Source organism: Erpetoichthys calabaricus, chromosome 2 (assembly GCF_900747795.2).
Source record: "Erpetoichthys calabaricus chromosome 2, fErpCal1.3, whole genome shotgun sequence".
Lineage (NCBI taxonomy): Eukaryota > Metazoa > Chordata > Cladistia > Polypteriformes > Polypteridae > Erpetoichthys > Erpetoichthys calabaricus.
In genome coordinates this window covers 46,391,146-46,418,017 of record NC_041395.2, presented here as the reverse complement: position 1 = coordinate 46,418,017, position 26,872 = coordinate 46,391,146, and the positions used below count along the sequence as shown (strand labels likewise).

General features: G+C 38.7%; 1 protein-coding gene across 3 annotated transcripts in view; it reads left to right on the top strand.

Annotated features, from left to right (window-relative positions):
- Positions 1–26,872, top strand: part of chl1b (cell adhesion molecule L1-like b) — a 173,576-nt gene that overhangs the window by 70,522 nt on the left and 76,182 nt on the right. For all 3 annotated transcript variants that reach the window (XM_051922351.1, XM_028793721.2, XM_028793720.2), the window contains 6 exons: positions 631–821; positions 4,300–4,408; positions 8,416–8,606; positions 11,102–11,224; positions 13,991–14,161; positions 16,245–16,356. In XM_051922351.1, the coding sequence (XP_051778311.1) occupies positions 722–821; positions 4,300–4,408; positions 8,416–8,606; positions 11,102–11,224; positions 13,991–14,161; positions 16,245–16,356 (806 nt within the window). In that variant the 5' untranslated portion in view covers positions 631–721. The remainder of the gene's footprint in view (positions 1–630; positions 822–4,299; positions 4,409–8,415; positions 8,607–11,101; positions 11,225–13,990; positions 14,162–16,244; positions 16,357–26,872) is intronic.

Below are 26,872 nucleotides of genomic sequence, written 5' to 3'. Positions count from 1 at the left end.
CTGCCCTCTTGTGGTCCGGAGGAGGCATAGTCCCTCTCCCGGTCCTTCCAGGCGTCCCGGCTGGGTACTGGCCCCAGCTGCTCGCCACACATTGTATCACCGTTTAAGAGGGATTTCGAAGGAGCAGCGGCATCTCCTTGGGGTGGATTCAGCCCCCCTCTTCACAATGGTGTGTAGCGCTGGCAGGGTGTGAAAGGGGTCGGCGAGCGAAATGAGCAAGGTGCAAAGCCCCCTAGTTGTCTTAAAAATCACTTAGCAAATGCTACCTTGTAGTTGTTTACATAGTTTCAACATAAATTCAGTTGTGCTAGTTACTGCATTTCAATGCAGTGCTCATGTCGTCTAAACTGGCCCAGTGTGAGTGTGTGCTTGAGTGGGCCCTGCAATGGCCTGGCACCCTAAGCATGGCTGGTCTCTCTCGCCAGGAGTTGGTCAAGAACTCCTAAGACCTTGTATTAGTTTACACTGGTATGATAAAAATAATTTTATATTCTAACATTTTTACTCATTGAGTATGTTATGTTCTTGTTAGTTAATTATATGCATGTATGTATGTATGTATGTATGTGTATGTAGTTATTTAATTAACTATATGCAAAATATACTTTTCTCTCTCATACTTTTCTACAGTCAGCCTTTTATCTGAAATGAACTGAAGGGAGAGAAGTACAGAATCATCCGTTGTTTCATGGAATTTGTGGCTCTCTTTAGATGACCAGTAATGGCGATGTATCCAGATGTGGGGCTTTACCTCTTGTTTGACTTCATCACTGTGCTCAGCATTTGCTTTGGGGTTACCTGCCTAGAAATACCTTTGCAGAGTAAGTATGTCTGCTTTGGATGTTACTGACTAAGTGTTGCTTTTGTTGGGATGAGCCATGCTTACTGAAAGGAAAGAACTTTAGGAGCAACGGTGATGAAGGTGTGAATTTAAGAAATGCTGGAAAATAGTCAGACAGGCACCACTAGTCAGGCGGCCGAAGTTTCCAAATTGAGCTACAGAATGAGTGGGAAAGAGAGATGTGCTTAAACATCTGTGTGAGCTAAAAAGCACAAGTATTTATTATTTATACAAACAGAAACAGAATATTGTGTTTAATAGTATAGTCGCACAGTGGTTAGTATGGATACCTCACAGTTTCCTGGGTTTTAACACTAGAATTACCAGAGCCAACGAAACAACTTGTAAATCCGGCCCACCTTAAATCCCTTCGCACCTCTCCGTCAGCATCTTTTGTCTTCTAAATGTGTCGATAATCCCAAGCAGCAAGCAGCCTGCTATACCATCCCTCCCCACCGCCTCAGAACGGGCAAGAAGTTCTCCCAGTTCCTACCTTGATTGATTATCTGGGAGTGAGCTACCCAGAATTGTAAGGGGTAATAATTTGATGTGTGTTTTGTGTCTACAACAATCTATGTAAACATTGTTAAAACAGAAACGTTTTTCATGTTTTAGTAATAAATGACAAAATGTAGACATGAACTGTATAATGTGTGAAGGCTGAAGTCCAAATCAAATAAACACTTTCACAAAAGGTGCAACTACAATATGACAGGTGCTGTGGTTAGAACTGCCGACTTATAACCCAGAGGTCGTGAGTTCGAAACCAGCTCCCCAGCGAATTTACCATTTTGAGTAGTGAGTTGCTCTTATTGTTATTATTATACAGTACACATATACATTTGACTTGTGTCTGTAACAGCCAGTGTAAATTTATAGCACTTGTAAAAGTTAACTTTTTTTTTTTCACTTTTATTCTCTCAAATGCAATCACAATACAACACCCACCTCCCCGCCCCAGATCTGATGCGGTTACTTTTTATCTGAAACTGGGAATAACTGTAGATGTGAGTGGAGGGATAAGAGCTGACACACAAACGTTGGTGAATCTGCCTTCTTCGTATCTCACCGTCACTTGAATTTTTTTTTATTCAGTTTGATTGAGTGTTCCTGCTCACGCTGAATTAGTATGCACCTCATGGTCTGTGATGTCAAAGCCACACTGACAAGAAAACAGAGACATATGTATATATGATATTTGGAATAACTCATTTTATGACCTGTATAGTACATTTCAGAAAACATTGTGGCACTGATGCAACATTATTTATATTATTCATATTCATTCGCATAACATCTTGTGCTTGTAATCAGTGACCACGTGTTTTTTTTTTTTCACCCCCGATCTTGCCAGTCCCTACACGTTTGGGTGCATGGTGGTGTTTCTTTTGACTCCAGGACATGCAGAGGAAAGAATAGTACAGAGAGGTCAGTTCCGCACTATATGCAATCATCAGATTCAAATATTAACAGTTTCCACACACCCAAGGGCCATCCTTTCTACATTTACGACATGTGTACCTGTTGCAATGTACACACTTCTCTCTGTGCTGTGGTTACTATTACACTGAAGAGGCTGGGGGGGAGCGGCGGTCTTGGAACAGATGCTTGTCGATGTTGCATCCTCTTTTGCTTTATCCATCACCTTTTCTTGTAAGAAGTGATGACGAAGTTCCTTTGCAAGATGAGCCATGAACACTTTTCTTTTCTCAGTGGATCCCATACATACCTTGTACAGTACATGTGCGTTGATCGACGCCAGGTCAAGCGTGTTGTAGCACAAGCAACCGGCCACCTGCGTGCTTCTGCTCACACTAAATAAGCTCACGCCTTCTGGTGCACGATATCAATGCAGCACGGGAAAAAAAATAAAGAGATAAATATATGTGACATTTTGAAGAAATCATTTTATGACCTGAATAGTACCAATCAGAAAACATCATCGCACTATTGCAATATTATTTGAAAACGAACAGCGTCAGATCAGCTGTAAATGCATAGCATTTCTAAAAGTTAGCTTTTTTTCAGTTTTATTCTCTCAGTCACGTTCATACTCTCCCTCGGCCACCCCCCACTCCCACTCCCCCCGATCTGACTCAAACTAACAGCGGCAGCATAAATTCACACCCGATCTGATGCTGTTTGTGAATTTTCCCTTGGGATTAATAAAGTTTCTATCTATCTATCTATCTATCTATCTATCTATCTATCTATCTATCTATCTATCTATCTATCTATCTATCTATCTATCTATCTATCTATCTATCTATCTATCTATCTATCTATCTATCTATCTAACCTCCTCTAAAAAACTTGTCAGTGTCCCAGTAGATTTGTAGGGTGTCTAAAGATAGGAGCTATCTCACTTATCCCAGGCAAGCCTAAGAGAAAAAAGCAGGACGTGAAATTTGTCACAGAGCCTTTAGAAGTCTGCTAGGTTCTTGCTGAGCTCCTTTTATATGACTGTCTACCTTGTAGCCCCAAATTAAACACTGTCGTTGTGATGGTCCTCCATCTATGTGCTGGGCTATTATTTCATTATACAGCAGCAATGCTTTCCTTTTTCTGGGGCAATTGTGTGTTGTAATTCACAAGATTACACGGTTTAAGGCAGGTACTGCAGAGCAGACAAAGCCATTGAAATTTAGCCAGGGTTGAGATCTTGTCTAAGGGTACCATGCATGATCTTAGCCGAGGTCAGGCGTGAGAGCAGACAGCAAACACTAACTCAAGCAAACCGTCTCAGTTCTTACACACTGCCTTTAAACAAGATTGTTCAGAATTTAACAAGCTTGAGACTTCAGTCAGGTTGGCAACGCAATTGAAATGCAAATGACCAGACGCTCCTAATTAGCACTACAGGAAGCAGGCCAAGGAGCTAGTGAGCCAGGCAGGAGGCAAGGTTTGTAGCAAACAGTCAATTACTGCAATAGACCCAAACCTGAACCTCTAATTACCGATGTCCCAACAGCCAGTCAAGACAAATAAGTAACAAAATTGTCCTCTAGCTGTGACTTGCTTCACTCTGAACCTACACCTGCCAGTCACGCTTACTTGGATTTCACTGCCAGCAGCTGACTTACTTGCCAGATTTTAGTAAGAATGCAGTGACACAATGCCAGTTTGCAATAAACAGTTTCTTCCATTTACAAAAAAGAAACCTAGCTGGCCAGTTTGGTTACTATGGCTTCCTATAAATCAAAACTGCTTTAAATATTTTTGTGTGTCTTTTATATTTGGTGAAACTAATATTCAGTATTTCTTAGAAAATACACTAATTTTGTAGCTGGGGGTCTGTTTTATGACTTTTATTGGGTTTTTGCTTTTTTAGTAAAAATAATTGGTCTAAGTTGTAACTCTGTAGTATTAATGAAGTTTAAATCCTACACTGAAACAATATACAGTAAAGTAACTGATGTCATTTGAGTAAATCTGCCATTTTGCCTTCCTTTGCCCAGTTGAACAGCCTCCAGTCATCACACAGCAGTCTCCAGCTTCTCAGATAGCTTTCTCCTTTGATGATAACGTCCCTATTCAATGCGAGGCAAAAGGAACTCCCGCTCCACAGTAAGTATTATGAAACTTCAGACACATTCATCTCCTTGCTGTCTCAGAGATTAATGGAGCGGGCCTATTTGTATTTAAATGGCAGTTTTTGTATTTCAACAAGAAGAAGAGCACACAGAAGGGGTGGCATAGTGGCACAATGGTTAGCACTGTTGGCGTGCAATTCTCAGGTCCTGACCCAGCCATAGTCTGTGGTTTTTGATTTTTTTTTCTTGCTTGTTTTTCCTTTCACATCCTAAAAGAGTGCAGATGCCTTTCAGTTGACTCCACATGGATGAGTGTATGAAAGAAGACCTGGCAGCCCAGCTCAGGCCAAGACCTTGGTTAATCTGGGCAGAAGAGGCTCACTGAAAGTCAGCCAGGCCCCCTAATGCTACCTGCTGGCTTCAGCTGGTGCAGGACCTTAAAGGGGCATCTGGCAAAATATCATGAAATAATAATAATAATAGCTTTATTTATATAGCACCTTATTATACAATTACGTGTAATTCAAGATGCTTTCCATAGATTCATCAACAAAAACAATAAATATATACAGAATAGAGCACTTTGAGGAGGTGTGGGTTAGACAAAAAAAAAAGCAATGGATTAATGCTGGGTACATCTTTATACATCACATAGCTAAACTTACCATCAAATTACTATGTAATGTTCTAATTACCTTAAAGCCAGATTATAAAAATGTTTTTTTTAAAGTTTTTGTCCAAAAGTATTTCAAAATGCCATTAAAGGGGGAGGATAACCATCAACCTCTAGCTTGTGAATGAAAAGGGCAACAAATTATTTTTATAAATGAAAGATTTATTTATCAAAAATAGAAAAATACAGAAAAATGCTCACAAAAAAACAATAAATCCCACCAAAAAAACAATACTCGCAGAAACTCCACAATAAATGCTAAACCGCTAAATAAACGTGACTGTCATGGATACTAAATAATAATCAACAGGAAAATATTGACAATAAATCCTTAATTGCAATAGGCATATGAAAATAATATTTTAAAATAAAGAAAGGAGACACAAAAAATAAAGAAAAGATATATAAGGCTTTTATATAAACATAACAGTTACATATTCTAACATCATGTCTCACCTATAAAAGATGGAGGCTCACAGCTTCTGATATCTGAGAACTGGATCCTTCCTAAAACAAATTTCATGATAGTAATAAAAGAAACTCAAGATGATGTTAAGACAGGATTGAAATTTTCTTTGATTTTTGACTTCTTTTTTTTATCTTTTTCACTTTAGCTCTCATGTCTGAATAGTTTTGTTTCTTCTGATTTCAATCTTCTATCCTGTCTCCTGATTATCAATTTGCCTACCCCTTTTACAGTGTCTTCCATCTCCCAATGTTCTCTGAGCTCAAGAAATACATTTGAATTTTTCACACTTACAATATTTTAATAAGGGATAGACAGTTTAATAGAACATCAATAATGTATAATCAGTTTAGAATTGCACAAATTTTCAAGTTATACAGGAACATATAATTGGTCCAGCATAGTTGGCAGACTTTTCCCTAGCCCCCAATGACACTTACAAGACCATTACATGATTGTAAAGCTATCTCAGTTCCTCATTCCCCATTGACTTTAATGCATTTTGCCAAGTTTCATAAATATAGCGAACATTTCGGTGCTAAGCAAACTCCGCAATGTTCACTCATCACTAGTACATGGCCGACTGCCTCCAATTCCCTACGGCTATGACTGAAAACTGCTGGAAAAGTAATCAAATGTGGAAGAGCCTTAAACAATATACAAATGAAATGGGCATATTCACCAAAGCTTGGGTGTCAGGTGTAGGTGGGCTTATCTTTAACATTTTCCCAGATCTCTCTCCATAGTGGGCGTAACTCTCCCTTAGTTCTTCAATGTATGAAGGAAGCAGCGGGATATTGGTCCACTCCATAACACACAAATGTGTGTGACTGTTAGAAAAACAACTGATGCTTAAGGTACAGTATAAATTAACTGGCTGGTAGAAGAACTGCAAAGTCACACTGGCCATATAACAAAGAGTCTCCTTGGTTAAAGGACTGGGTGAAGTCTAAGCAGGAGAGACAAATAGCTCAGATTATGGGATGTCTTTGACAAGGAGTAATGCAAGACTCTAGATGAAATGTTGGGGTGCCTACTCAGCCACTCTGTTTACTCAGAATAATAGGGTGGATCAAAATAACAAGCACATGATGGCAGAATAAGACACAAAAAGCAATCAGCTCTAAGGAATGGTCAGGTTTTAGGGTCAGGGCTGCTTCAGGTGGGTGGCTCATCTCCAAGATGAGACGTCTAATTCCAGGAGTGCCCTGCTTTTATAACTCATGGAGCACATGAGGTGGAGTCAGTAGCCTTCAATTAGTGTCTTCTCAGTAGTGATGTGCAATGAACGAACAAACTAATACTTGTCTTGGTCTCTGAACGAATGTACTGGTTCAATGACATTAAAGAACAATCTTTTCGAGGCATGCCTAGTGTGTGCTACATTTTATATTATATTCTGCGATAATCCAGTGCTTTCATCTTAACTTCACTTAAATGGCTGCTGCCTTCAGGAAATAGCCTATCAGTAGACTGTTTCAGCAAAACAGTATGACAACAACTAGCCAATGACTGGCTTGGTAGATGACACTAAGTACCTCCCATTGATTGGTTCCCTCTGACTGAGTGACTATGACCGTCTCAGTACACGAACTGATTGAATGAACCAGTATGCCCCCTACTGATCTGGAGAATCATTGCAAGTTGGTTCACAAACTGCAGACAAGAGACTCGCAGTACACTAAATCTCAGTTCAGTTCACTGATGATATGTGTATGGGAGATTGCAACCGAAAAGACCGGATATAAAAGAAGGAAATTGAGGGGGATTAATCCAAAACTGAAATGTTCTCACAGTTTTATCGTGATATGTGCACTATTTTAAGGTTCTCTTTGTACCATTGTTTTTTATTTATTGTTGAAATTTTATTTATTGCCAAAATTCAATAAAGAATATTATTATTATTATGATGATGTGTGAATTACTAATTTTGTTGCTTGCTTTTTATATTGTTTGTATTGTTTGGTGGTTAAAGTTGTTACACTGTTATGATATTATTCTAGATTTCAAACTAGAATATAGCTTCTTGTTGTTTTTGAAGTGAACGAATCACTCCTTCTCGGAGCTGTGAGTTAAACAGGAGACAAAAAGGGTTACCGATCGCGACCCCCTGAGTTGTATTGCTTATCTCTCACAAGCCTGGAAGGTGACCCTGTGACATGCATGTGTGACAGGGATTAATCACTAGAAGCTACTGCCGAGTTTCAAGATGAATTCCAAGCATTATGATGGGGTTACATATAGACATTAAGTGGCTAAACTGCTGTATTCCTTCCATATCGACATGTTATTATGTCTTATGAATTTTTTCTTGGACTTAACGTTTCCTCCCATAGCATGAACACCTGTTTTGTGGTCAAATGACAGACGTTTTCTGTGTTCTCCTGCATATTTGTCCTCTGTTTTCCTTTTGCTGTTTTTTCAGATGTCTTTCAGCCCTGCTGCCACTGTTCAAAGGTTACTTCACAAATGATAGGGAAAAAATGAGTAGCCAAATAGTGAATGAATTATTGATAAAAGTCAACTCCACCCTTCTGGAAATGTTCATTTTGCTGAGGCACACTAGTGGTCCCTATGGAGAGACTACCACTGTGGCACTTAATTATTGGGAATGGGAGATGGGAAATGGGCAGAGTTCCCATAAAGAACAGACTTAAGAACAAATTTGAATAACTTCATCAATAAGAAAATATCCCATGCATTGACAAGCAAAAAATTAATGAATTTGAACAACAAGGATAAATTCAAGAGAACTGGTAAGATGGGCTGTACGTTGAGTGCACTATAAAACCTTTCGCTGTCTACACAGAGTTTGTCTGTCTGATGGACTCAAATGTCTCCTTCTTATTATTGTATTAAGTCCAGGGTTTGTTCTTCTTGTAACTTATTCTGTTTTCTTTAGGTTCAAGTGGACAAAAAATGGGTTGAACTACGATTTCACTGATGATCCAAGGATTACCAGGGTGGAAAATTCAGGAACATTTATTATTCACAACAATGGAAACATAACAGAATTCCAGGGTAAATATCGCTGCTATGCTTCCAACAAGCTGGGGACTGCCATCTCAGAAGAAATTGAATTCCTTGTGCCAAGTAAGTCACAATAAAAATTTCATTTTCCATGTTAATGAAGATTTTCTCTTCACAAGTAGAATTTCCCTGTTGTTGGATGGGGTGAATTAGAGAAGGGTGTTTAATGTACAGGGGGCTCCAGCATTGTGAGGGTTCACTTATTGCTTTATACCTCTGTGACCATCATTTCCTCCACCACTTGCAAAAGTTAAATCCAAGCACTAATAATAAACACAATAAGCTGTGATGATCGAGCAGGAGTCCTTATGTAGCGCTAATGTGAAAGTGCCACCCAAGTGTGGTTTGGACTGAAGGGTCTCTGCTGCCCACTGCTTCCTCATAGTTTATAGCATCCAGTGAGGTGCAATGCTTGGACTACGCGTTGTTTCATTAAGATAGGTAACTCAGAGTGGACCTGATCTTCTAAATAATAACAGCTATCAGTTTGGGGCATAGTAAACACAGGGCCTCCAGAAAGCATCCATTTTTTTGTTTTACTTTTATTATTGCTCATTTTGTACAATGTTGTCATCACATAATTACCATGTGTGCTATTTTATACATTTTTGTGCCTTTTCTGTAGTGTTTTATGGACTTCCATACTTCTAATCTAGAGTCTTGAACCTTTAAGGAATTCGATTTTGCCATTAGCTTGTCTAACTTTTTTATCATCTTCTCATGACACCATTCTGGATTCTTGCGGATGAGTTTCAAGTTGACCATTGCCTATATAATTTTCCTAGAAGTCACCGGGAACATTCAATGCCTGACTTCATCTGCATGACCAGATAACAGGCCATCACAAGCGTTTCTTCCCTCTCTGCGTTTGGATTGAAATAACATTTTTTTGATTTTTGTATGATGTTTTCTGGTTTGTTGAAAGATCAATTTGTCTCTCTGGTATACCCCTTTGATTAAATATTTTCCCTGACTATTGTTTATAATAATGATGACTTCATCAGCGCTACTATTGTGAGTCTGATTGCTACGATGCCACTTGTCACTAGTGACTGTCTTATATGCACACACATGTGTACAATGTGACAATGGATATTCTTACTTAGGAGGGAGTCGAAATCTCAGATGTTCTCTGAACGTTGTTTGTTTAACTTGAGAAAAATAGTTTTCTAGAAATTTTTTGGAAGATACTTTGGTTTTGTTTATTCTTTTGATTTTGTCTCATTCATTTATTTTGGTGGCTGGTACATTGTGCTGGAACTAACCATTTGTTTCAAGACGTGTCTGCTGGTGAAGGAACAGGTTTTGGGTGGACTAAAAATTTCAGTAAATATTCTGAGTGAATTTTGCTGCCGTCAGTTGATAGCTAAGTACAGAGTGAGTAGTGATTCATTGGTGTAGTTATTGTATTTGTTAAATACTAGGGGGCTCTGCCCCCTGCTCACTTTGCTTGCCGACCCCCGGGCAGGTGCTACCCACTAGCCACTTTGTGGCTCTTCCGCTTGCGTTTGGGGAAGGGGATGTACAATTCAAACAGATTGTTATTTTCATGGGAATTGTTACATATGCATAATAGAACTAACTATTTTACATTACAGCGAGTAATTAACAATAGTAAAAAATAGTAAAACGTAATAAATTGAAAGAAAATTATGTTTCATGTGTGGCAGGAGGCTGGGGTGTTTAGTGCGGGAGCACTGTGTTCTGTGCGGGACTGTTTATGGACTTTGTAAATAGTTTAATAAATGTATGTGGCATTCGACTTCCAGTGTCTGTCTGTCTGTGGTCGGGCTGGCTATCACACATGTTGTGTTAGAGTTATTCGTTGCATTATATATTTTCGTTCTGTTTGACTTTGAAATTAACACGCAAATACTGTTGAAACTTACACTTTTACTGTAAAACTTCAGTAAAAACAATATTTGGAATGAACTTTTCGTCAATATCACATTGAATTTTGATTCTGTGTTTGGATTTACGTCGTGACAATGCAACGTATAACTGCCTGTGAGTGAATTTCGTTTCCTTTTCTCTAAAAAATAAACCGACTTTTTCGAATGTTTGCCACTGTGATTTGTTAATTGTCATAGCAAAAGCTATTCTAACAGAAAACTGTAAACGTATGTCTCCCTTTGTACATTTTTGACTAATCTTTTCCTGACACTTTAATTCTCACCCTGTTGTGTTTCTAAAGCCCTGCCAGTGTTTGAGGTGTGTGGCGTGATTTTATATCTTAAGCACATTTTTCCAGGTTTGTCTTTTCTCAAACTGACTCGATTACATTTTATTATGCTAGAGCTTGTTCTTGCTGATTTGACCATTTCCACAGTATGTTATTTATTATTTTTCACAAGCTCTTCATAGGGTGTGCCAATACTGTATACCTGTTTGTTTCCAATCCTACTGCAGTTATCTTAAAATGTCAGTCTTGTGAATGGTTGTTGGTTTCATCTTCTATTGTAATGTGTTGTGCCATGTAGCACCCTGTGGTGATACATATAAAGACTGATCAATGAGCAGAATCATACATGTGCGTTTTAATTCTACCTTTCCTACAGGCATTCCGAAGTTTCCCCGTGAAATAATTAAACCAATAACAGTTCAAGAAGGAAATTCAGTCGTCTTAAAGTGCAAGCCACCGACAGGCATCCCGCCTTTGGAAATATATTGGATGACAATTGGTAAGTGTCTATGAAATAAATATGTGCTTATACAGATAAATCCAGTTTAGGATCACATGGGTAGCAGGAATCAACCCTGAATGGGGTGCCAGTCCATTACAGGAACTGAGCTTCACAAAGCTGCTGTGCCTCCTTCTTTATAAATACAATTACAAATCATCTTCTCAAGTGCATAACTATATACGGGGTCAATCAAAAAGTAAACGCAATTTGAAAATTATGTGCTAACCACAACCAATAGAAATTGATGCAATACAACACGTTCACAATGGCTTATGGGTAGTTCGGACACGCACAGAGCTGCGCTGTAAGATTAGGCTGGTTGAAGCCAAGGTCAAATGAACACAGGCACTCCGCTGCGGGATTGCACCTTTGTTGAACAAGGAGAGGGAGTGAAACCTGCAGAGATTCACCAAAGGATGTTGGCTTGGAATGGAAGTGAGAACAGCGTAAACCAAAGAAAAGTGCATGACTGGGTAGGAAGTTTTAAAGTGGGAAGAGCAAGTGAAACTGACGGAGACCATTAACATCACGCACACAAGCCCACGTGGTGAATGCCTTCATCAGAGAAGACCAATGGATGACTTTGTCTGCTGTTGCTACACATTTGGATATCAGCTATGGATCTGCACATGCCATACTGCATGACAACTTGGGGTAGCGTAAAGCTTGTGCACGATGGGTACTCAAACAGCATACTTGATCTGCACAAGTCAACATCCTTCAGTGAATGGTTTTATTGTTTAAAATCTTATTTTGCTTTTAACTTTCAATAGCAGTCAAAATAAAGAGCTAATTGGTAGTGTTTCTACCTTACATCTTCAAGGGGCAATTCTCAGCCCCATTACTCTTCACACAGATTTTGTAGGTTCTTCCCATGTGCATTTTCTACAGTGATTCAGGTTTCCTCTCACGTTGCTTGAATAATCCGATCTGGGGATGAATGTCTCCTTTGATCTGTTCTCCCATACTGAGTTTCTTCCATCCTTCCACCCTAATTACTGGTGGAATTGTCTGAGGCTTTCGAATGGCATAAAAATGGGTTCAAAACTTAATAGGAAAAGTTAATGCTGGTAGACATTACTGGGTAGCTATGCTTTAGGTGCTGTGGCCCACCAGGCTGGCCACAAAGACAAATGCGGTACACAAGTTCAAGGCATACACGGTTTTTATTTTCGTTTTCCTCATGGGAAACACCTTCCCCGTTTCCCACAAGTATAACACAGTCCAAAGCACAGCACACAAACAATACTCTTCCTCTTTGTTTTCTCTTTTCTCCTTTCTCCTCCACTCCTCTGGTCAAGTTTCGTCGCTCCTCCTCCTGACTCTGTCTCCTCAAGTAGTGGCTCCTGGCTCCTTTTATAAGAACCCGGAAGTGCTCCAGGTGCTTGATTACTCGTTTCTGGCAGCACTTCCGGGTGTGGCAGAAGAACTGCCTATAAGGGCACAGCAGCTCCTGCTGCAGCACCCCCTGGCAACACCTGCGGATCCCAATAGAGCTCACCACACTCCAACTCCCATGAAGCCCTGCGGGAGTCTGAGGCACCGCTGCAAACTGAGGGGTTGCCATCTAGCGTCCTGGGGGAGGTAACGCTCTGGCCACGCCAGCATGCAGGCGTCCCAGCCGCACAATACAGTGCCTAGGAACTTCAAGTGTGTGGAAATAAGAATATCAACGTATTTTTAATCAGAGAGGTTATGAAATGATATGCTTGATTAATGCATGTGTCATTTCATGAGTTGTAAAATGTTTCAAGTAAAATCCATCCATCCACTATCAAACCTGTTTAAACCAGTTCATGGTCACAAGGGACAAAGCTTATTTTGGCAGCACTGGGTACAGGGCAGGAAAAGACACAAGATAATTGAAATTTTAGAAGGCATAATTAGAGAAATGAACTCTTTCATGATTGTTTAAGGTCTGATCTGCTCAGTCCTGGGTTCAGCGCCCAGCCCATGGAGATGGCTCTGCGCCTTTTGTCTGCATGTTTTTTTTTCCAGCTCCAGTATTTTATTTCCAGATGCCAACAAATTCAGATTTGTTATGTGGCTACTTTACCCCTGGTGTGTTGAACCAGTGTTCTGTCTGGGCTGCATGTGGACTGACCCTTTTTGCTACAGAGATGTTCTTCAATGCCCTGTGCCCTGTATGTCTACGATTAGAATGATGTGACTTTGTTACTTTCCACCTACATTGCAACAGGTGAACATAACTGGATTCTTATCGGTGTCATTTTGTTACCTTATAGATGGTCTCTACACAGTCTTTGATGTCCTTGAAGACTCCAAGGGTCTGAGAAGTTTGGGAGTATTAGTAAAATTAAGCCTTTTTTATTTGGTTATTACTAAACAATGAACTCGCAGTTAGGAGACCCGGGTTCGCTTCCCAGGTCCTCCCTGCGTGGAGTTTGCATGTTCTCCCCGTTTCTGTGTGGGTTTCCTCCAGGCGCTCCAGTTTCCATCCCACAGTCCAAAGACATGCAGGTTAGGTGGACTGGCGATTCTAAATTGGCCCTAGTGTGTGTTTGTGTGTGTCCTGTGGTGGGTTGGCACCCTGCCCGGGATTGGTTCCTGCCTTGTGCCCTGTGTTGGCTGGGATTGGCTCCAACAGACCCCCGTGACCCTGTGTTTGGATTCATGGATGGATGGATAAACAATCAAGAAATGTGAAAAGATATTTAATGAAGCTCTTCAGTGCTTGGAGGCAGAAAATAAATCAATGAAAGTTTAATATTCAGCTCTCTGTAAACATTTTCATTTGATCAGGTCTGCAGCACATCGAGCAGAGCAGCAGAGTGTCTGTTGGACTTAATGGAGATTTATACTTCTCAAACGTCGTCGGCCAGGACAGCAGAAGGGACTACTGCTGTTTTGCGGCTTTTCCAAGAATTCGGACCATTGTGCAGAAGACACCCATGATACTAATTGTGAAAAGAAGTAAGTACTTAAAATGGTTCACCTGGATGATGACAACCCTAATTATTGAGGATTTCTCTAGAAATCTGATTGTAAAATTTAAAAAGAAATCTTTTTTAGGTAAACACTGCAGCTCCAGACACTTGTGGGTTATACGTGATTTCCTAGTTGGAATGCTTTCAGGTTGTATCCATCAGGTGGTATTGGTGTTTCCATGAAAACTCCACCCATGTTATTAATTGAAAATGAAAAACATTTAAATATTAAAAATATAAAATAAAACAAATGTATTTTTCTTTCCATGAACATACCCTCAAAATTTGTTGTGAAAATCTGTGGCTCTCCTGCTTTGAAGTGAACATGAAGTGTGTAGGCTTTGGTTGGACCTTGGACTGGTGCCCTACTGGCCTCAATTTGTAAGCCACTTGAGGGGGTGCGTTTTTTTAAACAGTTTCTAAATATTGCTTCACTCAACAAAGCAAATGTCTGGAGCAAAAGCTAAAGATCGCATGCTACTTTGAAATGACTTAATGATATCTGTTACCAGATTACGAAAGGGATGTCATTAGTGCCCACAAGCAGCAACACAGACAATGGAGTCCAGATTGGTCTTCAATGTTGGATATACTGGCTCAAGGCTCGTAGTTTACTGGTGCAGCTGACTTAACATAATCAGGAATTCTATGGAATCAGCATTAGTGTGCTCCAAAGGACAGTAGCAATCCCCGTATTTAAGAAAACCAAAATTTACTGTCTGAATGACTAGAGACTCGTGGCATTCACTCCAGTCATGATGAAGTACTTTGAAACGCTGGTGCTGGGACACATCCAACAGAATAGCCCATACACTCCACATCACTGTTTGCATAGTTTGCATATCTTCGCCTGTTTACAGATTACAGATCTGCATTTAACACTGTTATACCATCATGGCCAACCACCAAACTGCTCAATTTAAGATGCAGTATTACCCATTGCAACTGAATTTTGGACTTTCTAATTAAAAGACCTCATTGTATGTGTATTGGCAGTGTAACATCCTCCACACTGACCCTCAGTACAGCCACTCCACTGGGTAGTGTGCTGAGTCCCCCTTCTGTATTCCATGTTCTCCTCTGGCTGTGTTGCCAGACTAAGCTCCAACTCCATCTTTCAATTTGCTGATGACACCACCACCATAGGTCTAATCACCAACAATGACGAGACCGCTTACAGAGAAGAGGTCTACCTGCAGGCTCAGTGGTGCCAGGACAATCTCTCACCTTCACAAAACCAAAGAGCTGGTCATAGACTTCAGAATGCAAAAGCACATCAGAGAAGATGCTGTTGAGAGACTCAGCAGCTTTAAATTTTATGGAGTGACAATCACCAATCTCCACTGGCAGCATAATACCCTGGTCAGCTCAGGATCATAAACCACTCCAGTGGGAGGTGAAGATGGCACAGAATACTCAGCTGTTTTCTCTTTGAGGACAAATCAACACTCGCTTCCCAAACTGACCTCAGCTGCTTTTCTCACTCCCACCTTCTGACTAGTGGCACTTTAACCAGTAGATTAATGGACATTTGTGTTGCTTTTGACAAGTCATAAGGTTACTGAGCAGCCAATCGTAATAACAAATATTGTAAAATAACAATGTATATATATGTGATACAGTACTTGGCAAATACTATAAAGAGTACATTACGTATGTTTCACCCTAATTGGGACTCATCAGGTGTATGCACCTTTGCTTTCCCTTACGGGGATCAAACCTCAGACGCCAGTGCCTGAGGTGAAGCCTCTGACATTGCGCCACGGCAGCTGGTTCACTTATTTGACAGGGTGAAGATCGGAGTATTAGATTCATAGGTCTGAATCACAATCGAGTTCTTTGGATGGTTACCTACCAGGTAACACTTGTGGTTGGTCAGCCAGTTGGCAAACATCCGCCATCAGATCTCATCTAAGTGATATTTTATGTTTTGACTATGGACTGACTAGCTATGTTGGCCTGAATAACCCCTATTAATTTTGGATTTATTTTTGCAAAACTACTGCGTTCTTATCTGTAAATGTAAAGTTAATGTAATGCTCATCCACTGATGTTTTTTCACTTTGCAGCAAACACGGAGGCGAGTGTACGGCCCAGCCTGATGACCCCCACTGGTGTTCATTCTAATATAAGTGCCATGAAAGGAGACACAGTCAAGTTTGAGTGCATCGCTGAAGGACTGTAAGTAACTGATGTTGCTGAGCTGCATGCCGCTGCTGAAGGCTTCACTCACTGTGCACAAAAGCTTTAAACTTCATTCAAAGAAAATATTTTAAAATTACAGGAAAAAAAACTAAAGTTATGGATTAGTTACAGCTTAGTTAGTCCTTCATTTGGTGTTAGTTTTACTTCTAGACATTACTTTACATTACAGGCATTCATCCACTTTCTATGTTAATGATTTACAGTTATTTAATTAACCTCAAGTTTATGTGTATACTGAAGTATACTGTGTATGACACCACCACGGGGTATCTGATCGATCATGTCTGTCTAACATCATGCAATGTTTTAATAAACAGGAACGTTCTGTAAGCAGGTTTTTTTTTTGTTCTTTATTTCGCCTTATACAATTTCTTGTACTAGGAATTTGTTAGTTTTTGTATACCCCTTGGGGTCAGAGCGCAGGGTCCGCCATTGTACAGCGCCCCTGGAGCAATTACAGGTTAAGGGTCTTGCTCAAGGGCCCAGCAGAGTAGGATCTCTTTTTTTGGCAGTGATGGGGATTCGAACCGGCAACCTTCGGGATACCAGCGCAGATCCTTAGCCTCAGAGCCACCACTCCACCCCATATTATGGTTATTTGGTCAGAAGCTGGACTTAATATAGAGATGTAATGTATATACTGTATCAGGAATTAATAAGAGGGTCAAAATTATTCAGTTTTGAAGACTGCATCAAGCTGGTGTGTGCAAGGAAGAACTCAACCCTCACCACAGTGCTTCTTTATGAAGGGCACATCTGTGCTTACACATGACCCATTTCATGTCTCTCTCTGCTGTCAGAGGAAACCAGAGGGAGGATGTAGACACGACCATGGAAAAGTCATTCACCTTCCACACAAAATCAACCTGAGTCTAGATCCAAACCAAAATTAAAGTGCCAGGTTGAGATATACAAGCAGGGAAAAAATTTAAACAAAAAGATGGATAGTCTAATTCCTCATAGTCACTTAATCTTCCTGCATTGGCATATAATGTGATTTTGTGAGATGATCTGGGTGAAGGCATTGGCAAAAAATAACATACTAGCCACGCTCCCTGTCAGAGACAGGTAATAGAATAACTGCTCTGTCTTTGCTCACATCCACCTTCAGCACCTTTATTCTTTAATTATGTGAGTCTGAACGTCTCTTCATTGGTACTAGCTCTCTTGAATGTGTTTCTGTTCTGCCTGTTTCTCATTCTCTGTTTTGAGGCACCTTTCTCACCTCCTGTCCACTTTTATGCTTCCTTTCTTTGAAGGCTGCTCTCTAACCTCACCATGCCTCCTATGACATTTCTCCTCCTCATGTGTCTAACACTCGCATGACCTCTTTCGACCACACCACCAAAGCCAAAATGGCCAATCACACTAAAGACAAACTGACCAATCAGATTGCTTTGAGGAACCTGACACACACACAGTCTTTACTGTTTTATTATATGATAGATTAATCTATTTTCTAAGACTACTTAACAATTATAGGGGAAAATGGAACCAAAGATTATTCTAGCAGCATCAGGAACAGTGAAATAATCAACTTCCTTATGAGGTGACAAACAATATAATATAATATAATATAATCTATAATAATAAAAGGCAAAGCCCTCACTGACTGACTGACTGACTCACTGACTCACTCATCACTAATTCTCCAACTTCCCGTGTAGGTGGAAGGCTGAAATTTGGCAGGCTCATTCCTTACAGCTTACTTACAAAAGTTAGGCAGGTTTCATTTCGAAATTCAAAGCGTAATGGTCATAACTGGAACATATTTTTTGTCCATACACTGTAATGGAGGAGGCGGAGTCACGTATCGCGTCATCACGCCTCCTACGTAATCACGTGAACTAAAAACAAGGAAGAGATTTACAGCACGAGTCACACGCGGGAACGAAGGTAAATGACGTTAATTTTTGACTGTCTTTTAATACTGTGTAAGCATACATATTAACACATGTGCAATTAAACGTGTGCATTTACGGGGTGATTTCTCAGGCTTAAAAGCTCACCTTTTATCAAACGCGGGAACAAAGGTAACTGACGTTGTTCAGTGTCTTTTAATACTGTGTAACCATACATATTAACACATGTGCAATTAAACGTGTGCATTTACGGGGTGATTTCTCAGGCTTAAAAGCTCGCCTTTTACTAAAAAGGTAAATGCAAAACTATTTTCAATCGGTTTATTGAAACGCTCCCGTTAAGGATTGCAATAACATATTCGCGAGATAAAAGAACGAAGTAGGGGGAAATGGAGGAAGAGCCGCGAACAGCTAAGAGCAAAAAATTAATTAAACAATTGAGAACGGAGCGAGTTAAGCATACAAGCATGTTCATAAGGGAAAGAAAGCACGGTGTAAAACGTAAGTTTAAATTAAGTTTATAGAAACGCTCCCGCTGCGGATTGCAATAACATATTCGCGAGATAAAAGTTTAATGAGAACACACGAGGTATAAACGAACCACACGCCGTGGCGCAACGTTAGGGGCAACAGTTTCAACCATTCTATGATCTGCTTCTCGCAACTGAAAGACGGCACATGGCGGATGTTAGCCGACTTGCTGACCGCAACGTTAGGGGCTTCAACTATGGCGCTGACGCCACATCTCAGTGCCAACACTTTGCAGACTATACTTAAAAGACACGCCCTCCTCACTGGACAGTTAAAAACACCAATCAAACTAACGATGACATCAAGTATTACCCAATCAAAAGTAGGAAAGGAGGCATCTTCATAAAATGCGTGTGGGATGATTTGCATGAGACGCTGCTTTAAAAAAAAAAATGATAAAAAAAATACGGGACAAATCCCGTCCAGTATTGATTCAAAACGGGACGCGCAATTTCATTCTCAAACGCGGCACGATTCCGTATTTTAAAGGACGGGTGGCAACCCTACAGTGCCAGGTAACCACCCATACAATCAGATTGTGATTCAGACTAGGAATGCAATGAATGTAATTACCCCGATCTACATACAAGGCGAAAGTCTTGCAACATTCAAAGATGATGGTTTGGGATAAGTACACCATACAACATAAAAGAGCTTATGAAGCCTTGAACCGAAAAAAGCAAGATCTCAGAGATCGTAAAAAAAAAAATAGGAGGTAATGTCGTTTTACTCGCTGTAGATTTTAGTCAAACATTACCAGTTATTCCACGAGGGAGACCAGCAGATGAACTCAACGCGTGTTTAAAATCCATGCTTCTCCCACGCTCGGTTATATGTCGCGTGTTCTCTGGTAGGTGCACCAAAAAATGTATACATTTAAGCATGTAATGGGCAAACAAAAAATGAGGTATACCCGAAGGCACTGCAGTAGTACTTAATGTAACTTTACTTCTTAAATGTTAATGTTTTACTGTTTAATTATTTATACGCTTTTTATATGTTGTTCAAATTCTTTTATCAAAATACCACTGACAGCGCAATGCACGATAACATGGAGTGAATACACCATACGCATCCGCCCACGGCTGCCCTGCTGTGTGCAGATAGGAGTTGATTCTACAATAAAATAAAATAAAGATAAAAAGAGTAAAACAATCATCACCCATAAACCGTGTGTGTGTGTATATATGTGTATATATATATGTTGATATGTGGATGTGTATATGTATATATATATATATATATATATATATATATATATATATATGTAGATATGTATATATATGTGTATATGTATATGTATATATATGTTTATATGTGTGTGTGTGTATTTTATATATATAAAACACAGCAACACTCATAACAATGACAACACAATTACATTGACAATCATGTTACGTTTTTTTTTAAATGTTTCCTTTTCTTTTCATAACCTCTTTAACACACTACTTCTCCGCTGCGAAGCGCGGGTATTTTGCTAGTATATATATATATATATAGATAGATATATGTGTATATGTATGTAGATATACAAATATGTATATGTATATATGTGTATATATATATGTAGATATACAAATATGTATATGTATATATGTGTATATATATGTAGATATACAAATATGTATATGTATATATGTGTATATATATGTAGATATACAAATATGTATATGTATATATATGTATATATGTGTATATATATGTAGATATACAAATATGTATATGTATATATACAAATATGTATATGTATATATATATGTATATATGTGTATATATATGTAGATATACAAATATGTATATGTATATATATGTGTATGTATGTGTGTATATGTATGTGTGTATATATATGTTGATATATGTATATATATATGTGGATGTGTATATGTATATATATATGTATATATGTTTATGTATATATATGTTTACATAACCTCTTTAACACACTACTTCTCCGCTGCGAAGCGCGGGTATTTTGCTAGTATAATATAATATAATATAATATAATATAATATAATATAATATAATATAATATAATATAATATACAAAGGTCTCCGTGTCCAGACCCTAAGGATAATCTGATTGGTCAATTGGGTTTATTTGTGATTGGTCAGTCTCGCTTTTTAATGTGATGGAAAGAGGAAGTGTGAGTGTGCAACACACAAGGAACAGTAAAGGTGTAGGAGGAATGCTGACAGCTTCCTTCAAAGATGACAAGTATAAAAGCACACAGGAGGCGAGAAATACACCTCAAAATGACAAAATCTGAGAGGCAGGTTTTATGGGAACATTCACGAGAGACGGAGTCAGTCAGAAGAGAAAAGGAGTTGAAGGTGTGCATAGGGTAAGAGATACCAAATATTTTTTAGTTTATTCTATTACCTGTCTTTGACTGGTAACATGGCCGTGTGGTGAGTGAGTGAGCCCTGCAATGGACTGGTGTCCTGTCTAGCACTGTGTTCTACTTTTTGCCCATTGCTATCAGATTAGGCCATATTGACTTTGTATTGGAATATAATATAATACTAGGGGGGCCAAACGCCCTGGCGCCTTTGGCATCCAACCCCCAGTTGCAGCCTGGTAGGCCACCCCACTTGCGGCCAAAATCACGAAATTCTATAAATATCCATCCATTTTCCAACCCGCCGAATCCGAACACAGGGTCATGGGGGTCTGCTGGAGCCAATCCCAGCCAACACAGGGCACAAGGCAGGAACCAATCCCGGGCAGGGTGCCAACCCAATGCAGGACACACACACAAACACACCCACACACTAGGGCTAATTTACAATCGCCAATCCACCTAACCTGCGTGTCTTTGGACTGTGGGAGGAAACTGGAGCGCCCGGAGGAAACCCACGCAGACACGGGGAGAACATGCAGACTCCACGCAGGGAGGACCCGGGAAGCAAACCCAGGTCCCCAGGTCTCCCAACTGTGAGGCAGCAGCGCTACCCACTGTGCCACCGTGCTGCCCATTCTATAAATATGTAAAAGAAAAATTAATTATTATTTAACGGAGTAAAAATCGTGAAATGAGAATAAAATATTTACTCTCTTACCGATTGGAGTATTCCTATTAAACTGCGGCCCACTATGCTCAATAAGTATTTATAAGAGACTAAATTAACAATCCATTCATTTTAACTGACATTCTTATAGATAAAATAATAAAAAAAGACTAAATAACAGGAAAAATCACACAAAAACTAAAGTGGTATGCAATGGGTCATCGTAACACAGCTAACTAAATCACCTAAATAATGATTTTCTTGATATTTTAGTTTATAATTTTAAAACGGAATAAGAATCTGAAAATCTAGCAACATCACATTAAAGTTCGATAAATTCTGAAAAGAATGATACCAAACATATATATGTAGGTTTTAAAATAAGCGTGATTTAAAGCGTGACAATAAATGTGACATAACAACGTCACATAAATTCATTGCAGAAAATCATTGCACTTTTAGGCTTAGGATTTTATATATAGAGAGTAGATAATATAATCCACAACCCTGAAGTGGATTAAGTGAGTTTCTGAATGTTATTTTGCACAGTTGCAAAAATTGTAAGCACTGTCAAGCTGCTTCACCAATAAAGAGTCCTGATTTTGAATCCAATGCCAAGGCCTTGTCCATGTGAAGTTTTTCATGTCTATATCATTTTTCCTCCCATTTTCCCAAAGGTCAGTTATGTTAATCAATGATTCTAAATTGGACCTTTTTGGTGAGTGGGAGTGTGAGTGTGTACATGAATGGGTCTTTGTGGGTTTTCCTGTGAGTTCTCTAGTTTTCCTCCCATATGACCAAAGAAGAGCTGGTCAGATTAAATGGTTATTCAAAACTGGTTCCACATGTTCATATTGTTGTTAAATTGCTCCTATGTGTTTATATTGCCTTGCACCCTGTCCAGGATTGATTTAAGAATGTTAATATAATATAATATAATATAATATAATATAATATAATATAATATAATATAATATAATATAATATAATATAATATAATATAACTAGGGGGCTCCGCCCCCTGCTCGCTTTGCTTGCCCACCCCCAGGTTTGGTTTACCGGATATACAATTTAAAGAGATTGTTATTTTCATGGGAATTGTTTCACATGCATTATTTTCACTTTTACTTTAAAACTTTAGTAAAAACAATATTTGGAATTAACTTTTCTTCAAGATCGCATTGAATTTTGATTCCATGTTTGGACTTACATCATGACAACGCAACTTTTTCGAATGTTTGTCCAAGCTCTTCCTTCTTCACTTAGTCGTTGACGTGTCATCTAGAACGTATAAAGTTATTGTCCTGATAAAATTTATAAGAGCTGAGAGCACAGGAAGTGTATCTGACAAAAGCATTCACACGACTGAGGTTAGATGACCGTGGTCTTGTTTGAAAATAGTTGTAAGTATGGGCGTGACTTGAAAGAATCTCATGTTAAAAGTCTCCGTTTCACAGGACTTCATACTTACTGCACCAACGTTTTTGGAATCGTTTAATTCTCGCTGGCAACACGAATTAGATGATCTACAAGTCTCCAACTTAAAGTTTAAATCCGAACAATATATTTGATCTCTTTTCACTGTTCCTTTATTTCACCAAGTAATAATTTCTGTTTGTTTGCGCTAATGCGATCTTTCCTATCCTTTTTTTAAGCCTTTTGAATTTTCGTACTTCTATTATCTCTAACCTGCTCTGCATGTGTACCGCGCCAATGTTTTTGAATTCTTTATGACGTTCTACTTTGTCATCTACTCTTTGTCCTTTATTTCTGGCCCCGGGCATGTTAAATCTCTTTCTCGCAGGATGTATAAGTTTTCTCTAAGAAAATCACATCTTGTCTCCTTCTATTCTATTTTTTTTATAATATAATATAATATAATATAATCTATAATAATAAAAGGCAAAGCCCTCACTGACTGACTGACTGACTCACTCACTCACTCACTGACTGACTGACTCACTCATCACTAATTCTCCAACTTCCCGTGTAGGTGGAAGGCTGAAATTTGGCAGGCTCATTCCTTACAGCTTACTTACAAAAGTTAGGCAGTTTTCATTTCAAAATTATACGCGTAATGGTCATAACTGGAACCTCTTTTTTGTCCATATACTGTAATGGTAGGCAGCAAGATGGCCGTAGGAGACTGAGTTGCGTGTCGCGTCATCACGCCTCCCACGTAATCACGTGAACTGACTGTGAACTCAGTACGTAGAAAAGAAGGAGGAGCCCCAAAGAGCGCAGAAGAAAACATTCATTACACAATTGACAAGGCAGCGAAACAATAAGAAGCGAGTGAGTGACGCATACAAGCATCTTCATAAGACACGAGGTATAAAAAAGCACGGTGTAAACCGTAAGTCTAAATTAACTTTATACAAACGCTCCCGCTGCCGTTTGCAATACCATATTCGCGAGATACAACTTTAATGAGAAGACACGAGGTATAAAAAAGCACGGTGTAAACCGTAACCTTAACTTTATAGAAACGCTCCCACTGCCGTTTGCAATGCCATATTCGCCAGATACAAGTTTAATGAGAAGACACGAGGTATAAACGAGAGTTTGCATCACTTTGTAACAGAGTTAAAATTGCTGTAGCGAGAAACTTTTAACTGCCGGGTCTTAGCTAACATTAAATAAACCCGTGGACATCGCAACATCACACAAGAGAGTGGCTCACGTGAAGTGACTGAACGCAGCAGGAGTGATCACTTCCATAAATCAAACCTGTTCAAAAAACACATTACACAATTGATAAGGTAGGAAAACAATATGAAACAAGGCACGGTATAAACCGTAAATTTAACTTTATACAAACGCTGCCGTTTGCAATACCATATTCGCCCCTGCGAAGCACGGTGATTTTGCTATATATATTAAACTATTTCAACCATTGTATGATCTGCTTCTCGCAACTGAAAGAGGGCACCGTGGCAGAAGTTAGCCGACTTGCTCACCAACCACAAGCGTTACCTGGTAGGTAACCACCCATACAATCAGATTGTGAATCAGACTACGAATGCCTGCAATGTAATTACCCCGATCTACATGCTGTCAAATGAACGAACCTCACGCCGTGGCACAATGTTAGGGGCTTCGCCTCTACGTCCGAGGATCGATTCCCGTAAGGGAGTGCAGTGACTGTGTACTCCTGATGAGCCCACAATTACGGCGAAACACGTGTCGCATACTATGCATCTTCAAAGCACGGTGTAAACAGTAAGTTTAAATTGAGTTTATAGAAACGCTCCCGCTGCCGTTTGCAATACCATATTAGATGACTTTGTAACAGAGTTAAAATTGCTGGAGCGATAAATTTTTAACTGCCGGGTCATGTCGCATGTTCTTGGGTAGGTACACCAAAAAATGTATACATTTATGCATGTAATGGGCAAACAAAAAATGTACTATACCCGAAAGCACTACAGTAGTACTCAATGTATCTTTACTTCTTAAATGTTAATGTTTTACTGTTTAATAATTTATACGCTTCTTATATGTTATTCAGATTCTTTTATCAAAATACCAGTAACAGCGCACTGCACAATAACGTGGAGTGAATACACTTGACATGACCATTCATAGTATTTATCCTCTTTCTCTGTACGTTTACCATTCGTTTGCTCAGACGTTGATGCGCTTGCTGCTTAATGAGCAGCTCTTGACCCTAGCGTCTCGCTGCTTCTCTTCTTTCGTCGGCATCTTTTCCCGTTAAAACTGATTTTTTTTTAAACTTAGTATGTTTTTTTTAATTTTTCAGTTAAGCTGGCACTTAAGTCTTCAATCTGCCTCAAGAATGATTAGCGAAGGTGGTAGACAATGAAAACGTCAGCCGTACGCATCCGCCACGCACGCACTGGTGCGCGCAGCTCTCAGTTGATTGTACAATAACATAAAATAAAGATAAAAAGAGTAATAACTTGCAGCACCGCTATTCAATTACACTTGCCTAACGCCTCAAATAAGGGGAAATACTGTGGGATCTGGGCATCCGTCAAAGCAGCAATCACAAGCCCGATTAGAAAGCGGGAAGCTGTGATTTGTCGTCTCCCTCCCATGTAACAATCACAGCCCGTGTTGCAACGCACTATGTATGTATATGTATATATGTGTATGTGTGTGTATATGTATGTGTGTATATATATATATATATATATATATATATGTGTTCATATGTGTGGGAAAGCGAATAGTAGACGTGACGTAGTATCTGTGTACCAAATTTCAAGTCAATAGGTGAAACGGTTTGCGAGCTACAGCTGATTTAAAATCCTGGACAGACAAACGAATAGCCACGGTAGTGTTTTATAGAAGAACATTTTAATGTTTAATAATTTATATTTATATGCAATGTGCTTCTTATATATTACTTCATATTCTCAAATGATAATGATGTTAATGTTGTTTATATTGATTTCTATGTTATTGTAAGTGCTCTTTATTTGTGGAAAAATAAATTTGGCAATTAAACTTATTTTATACATACATTTTATTTTTTTCTCTTGCACTCAGTGAGCGAATCCACTGGGTAATCAGCTATATATATATATATATATATATATATATATATATATATATATATATATATATATATATATATATATATATATATATATATGTATGTGTATATATATATATATATATATATATATATATATATATATATATATATATATATATATATATATAGATAGATAGATAGATATATGTGTATGTATGTAGATATACAAATATGTATATATATGTATATATGTTTATATATATGTAGATATACAAATATGTATATATATGTATATATGTGTATATATATGTAGATATACAAATATGTATATGTATATATATGTATATGTGTCTGCATGTGTGTGTGTATATATATATATATATATATATATATATATATATATATATATATATATATATATATATATATATATATATATGTATGTGTATATATATGTTGATATATGTATATATATGTGGATGTGTATATGTATATATTTATGTATATACAGTATGTTTATGTATATATATGTTTACATAACCTCTTTAACACACTACTTCTCCGCTGCGAAGCGCGGGTATTTTGC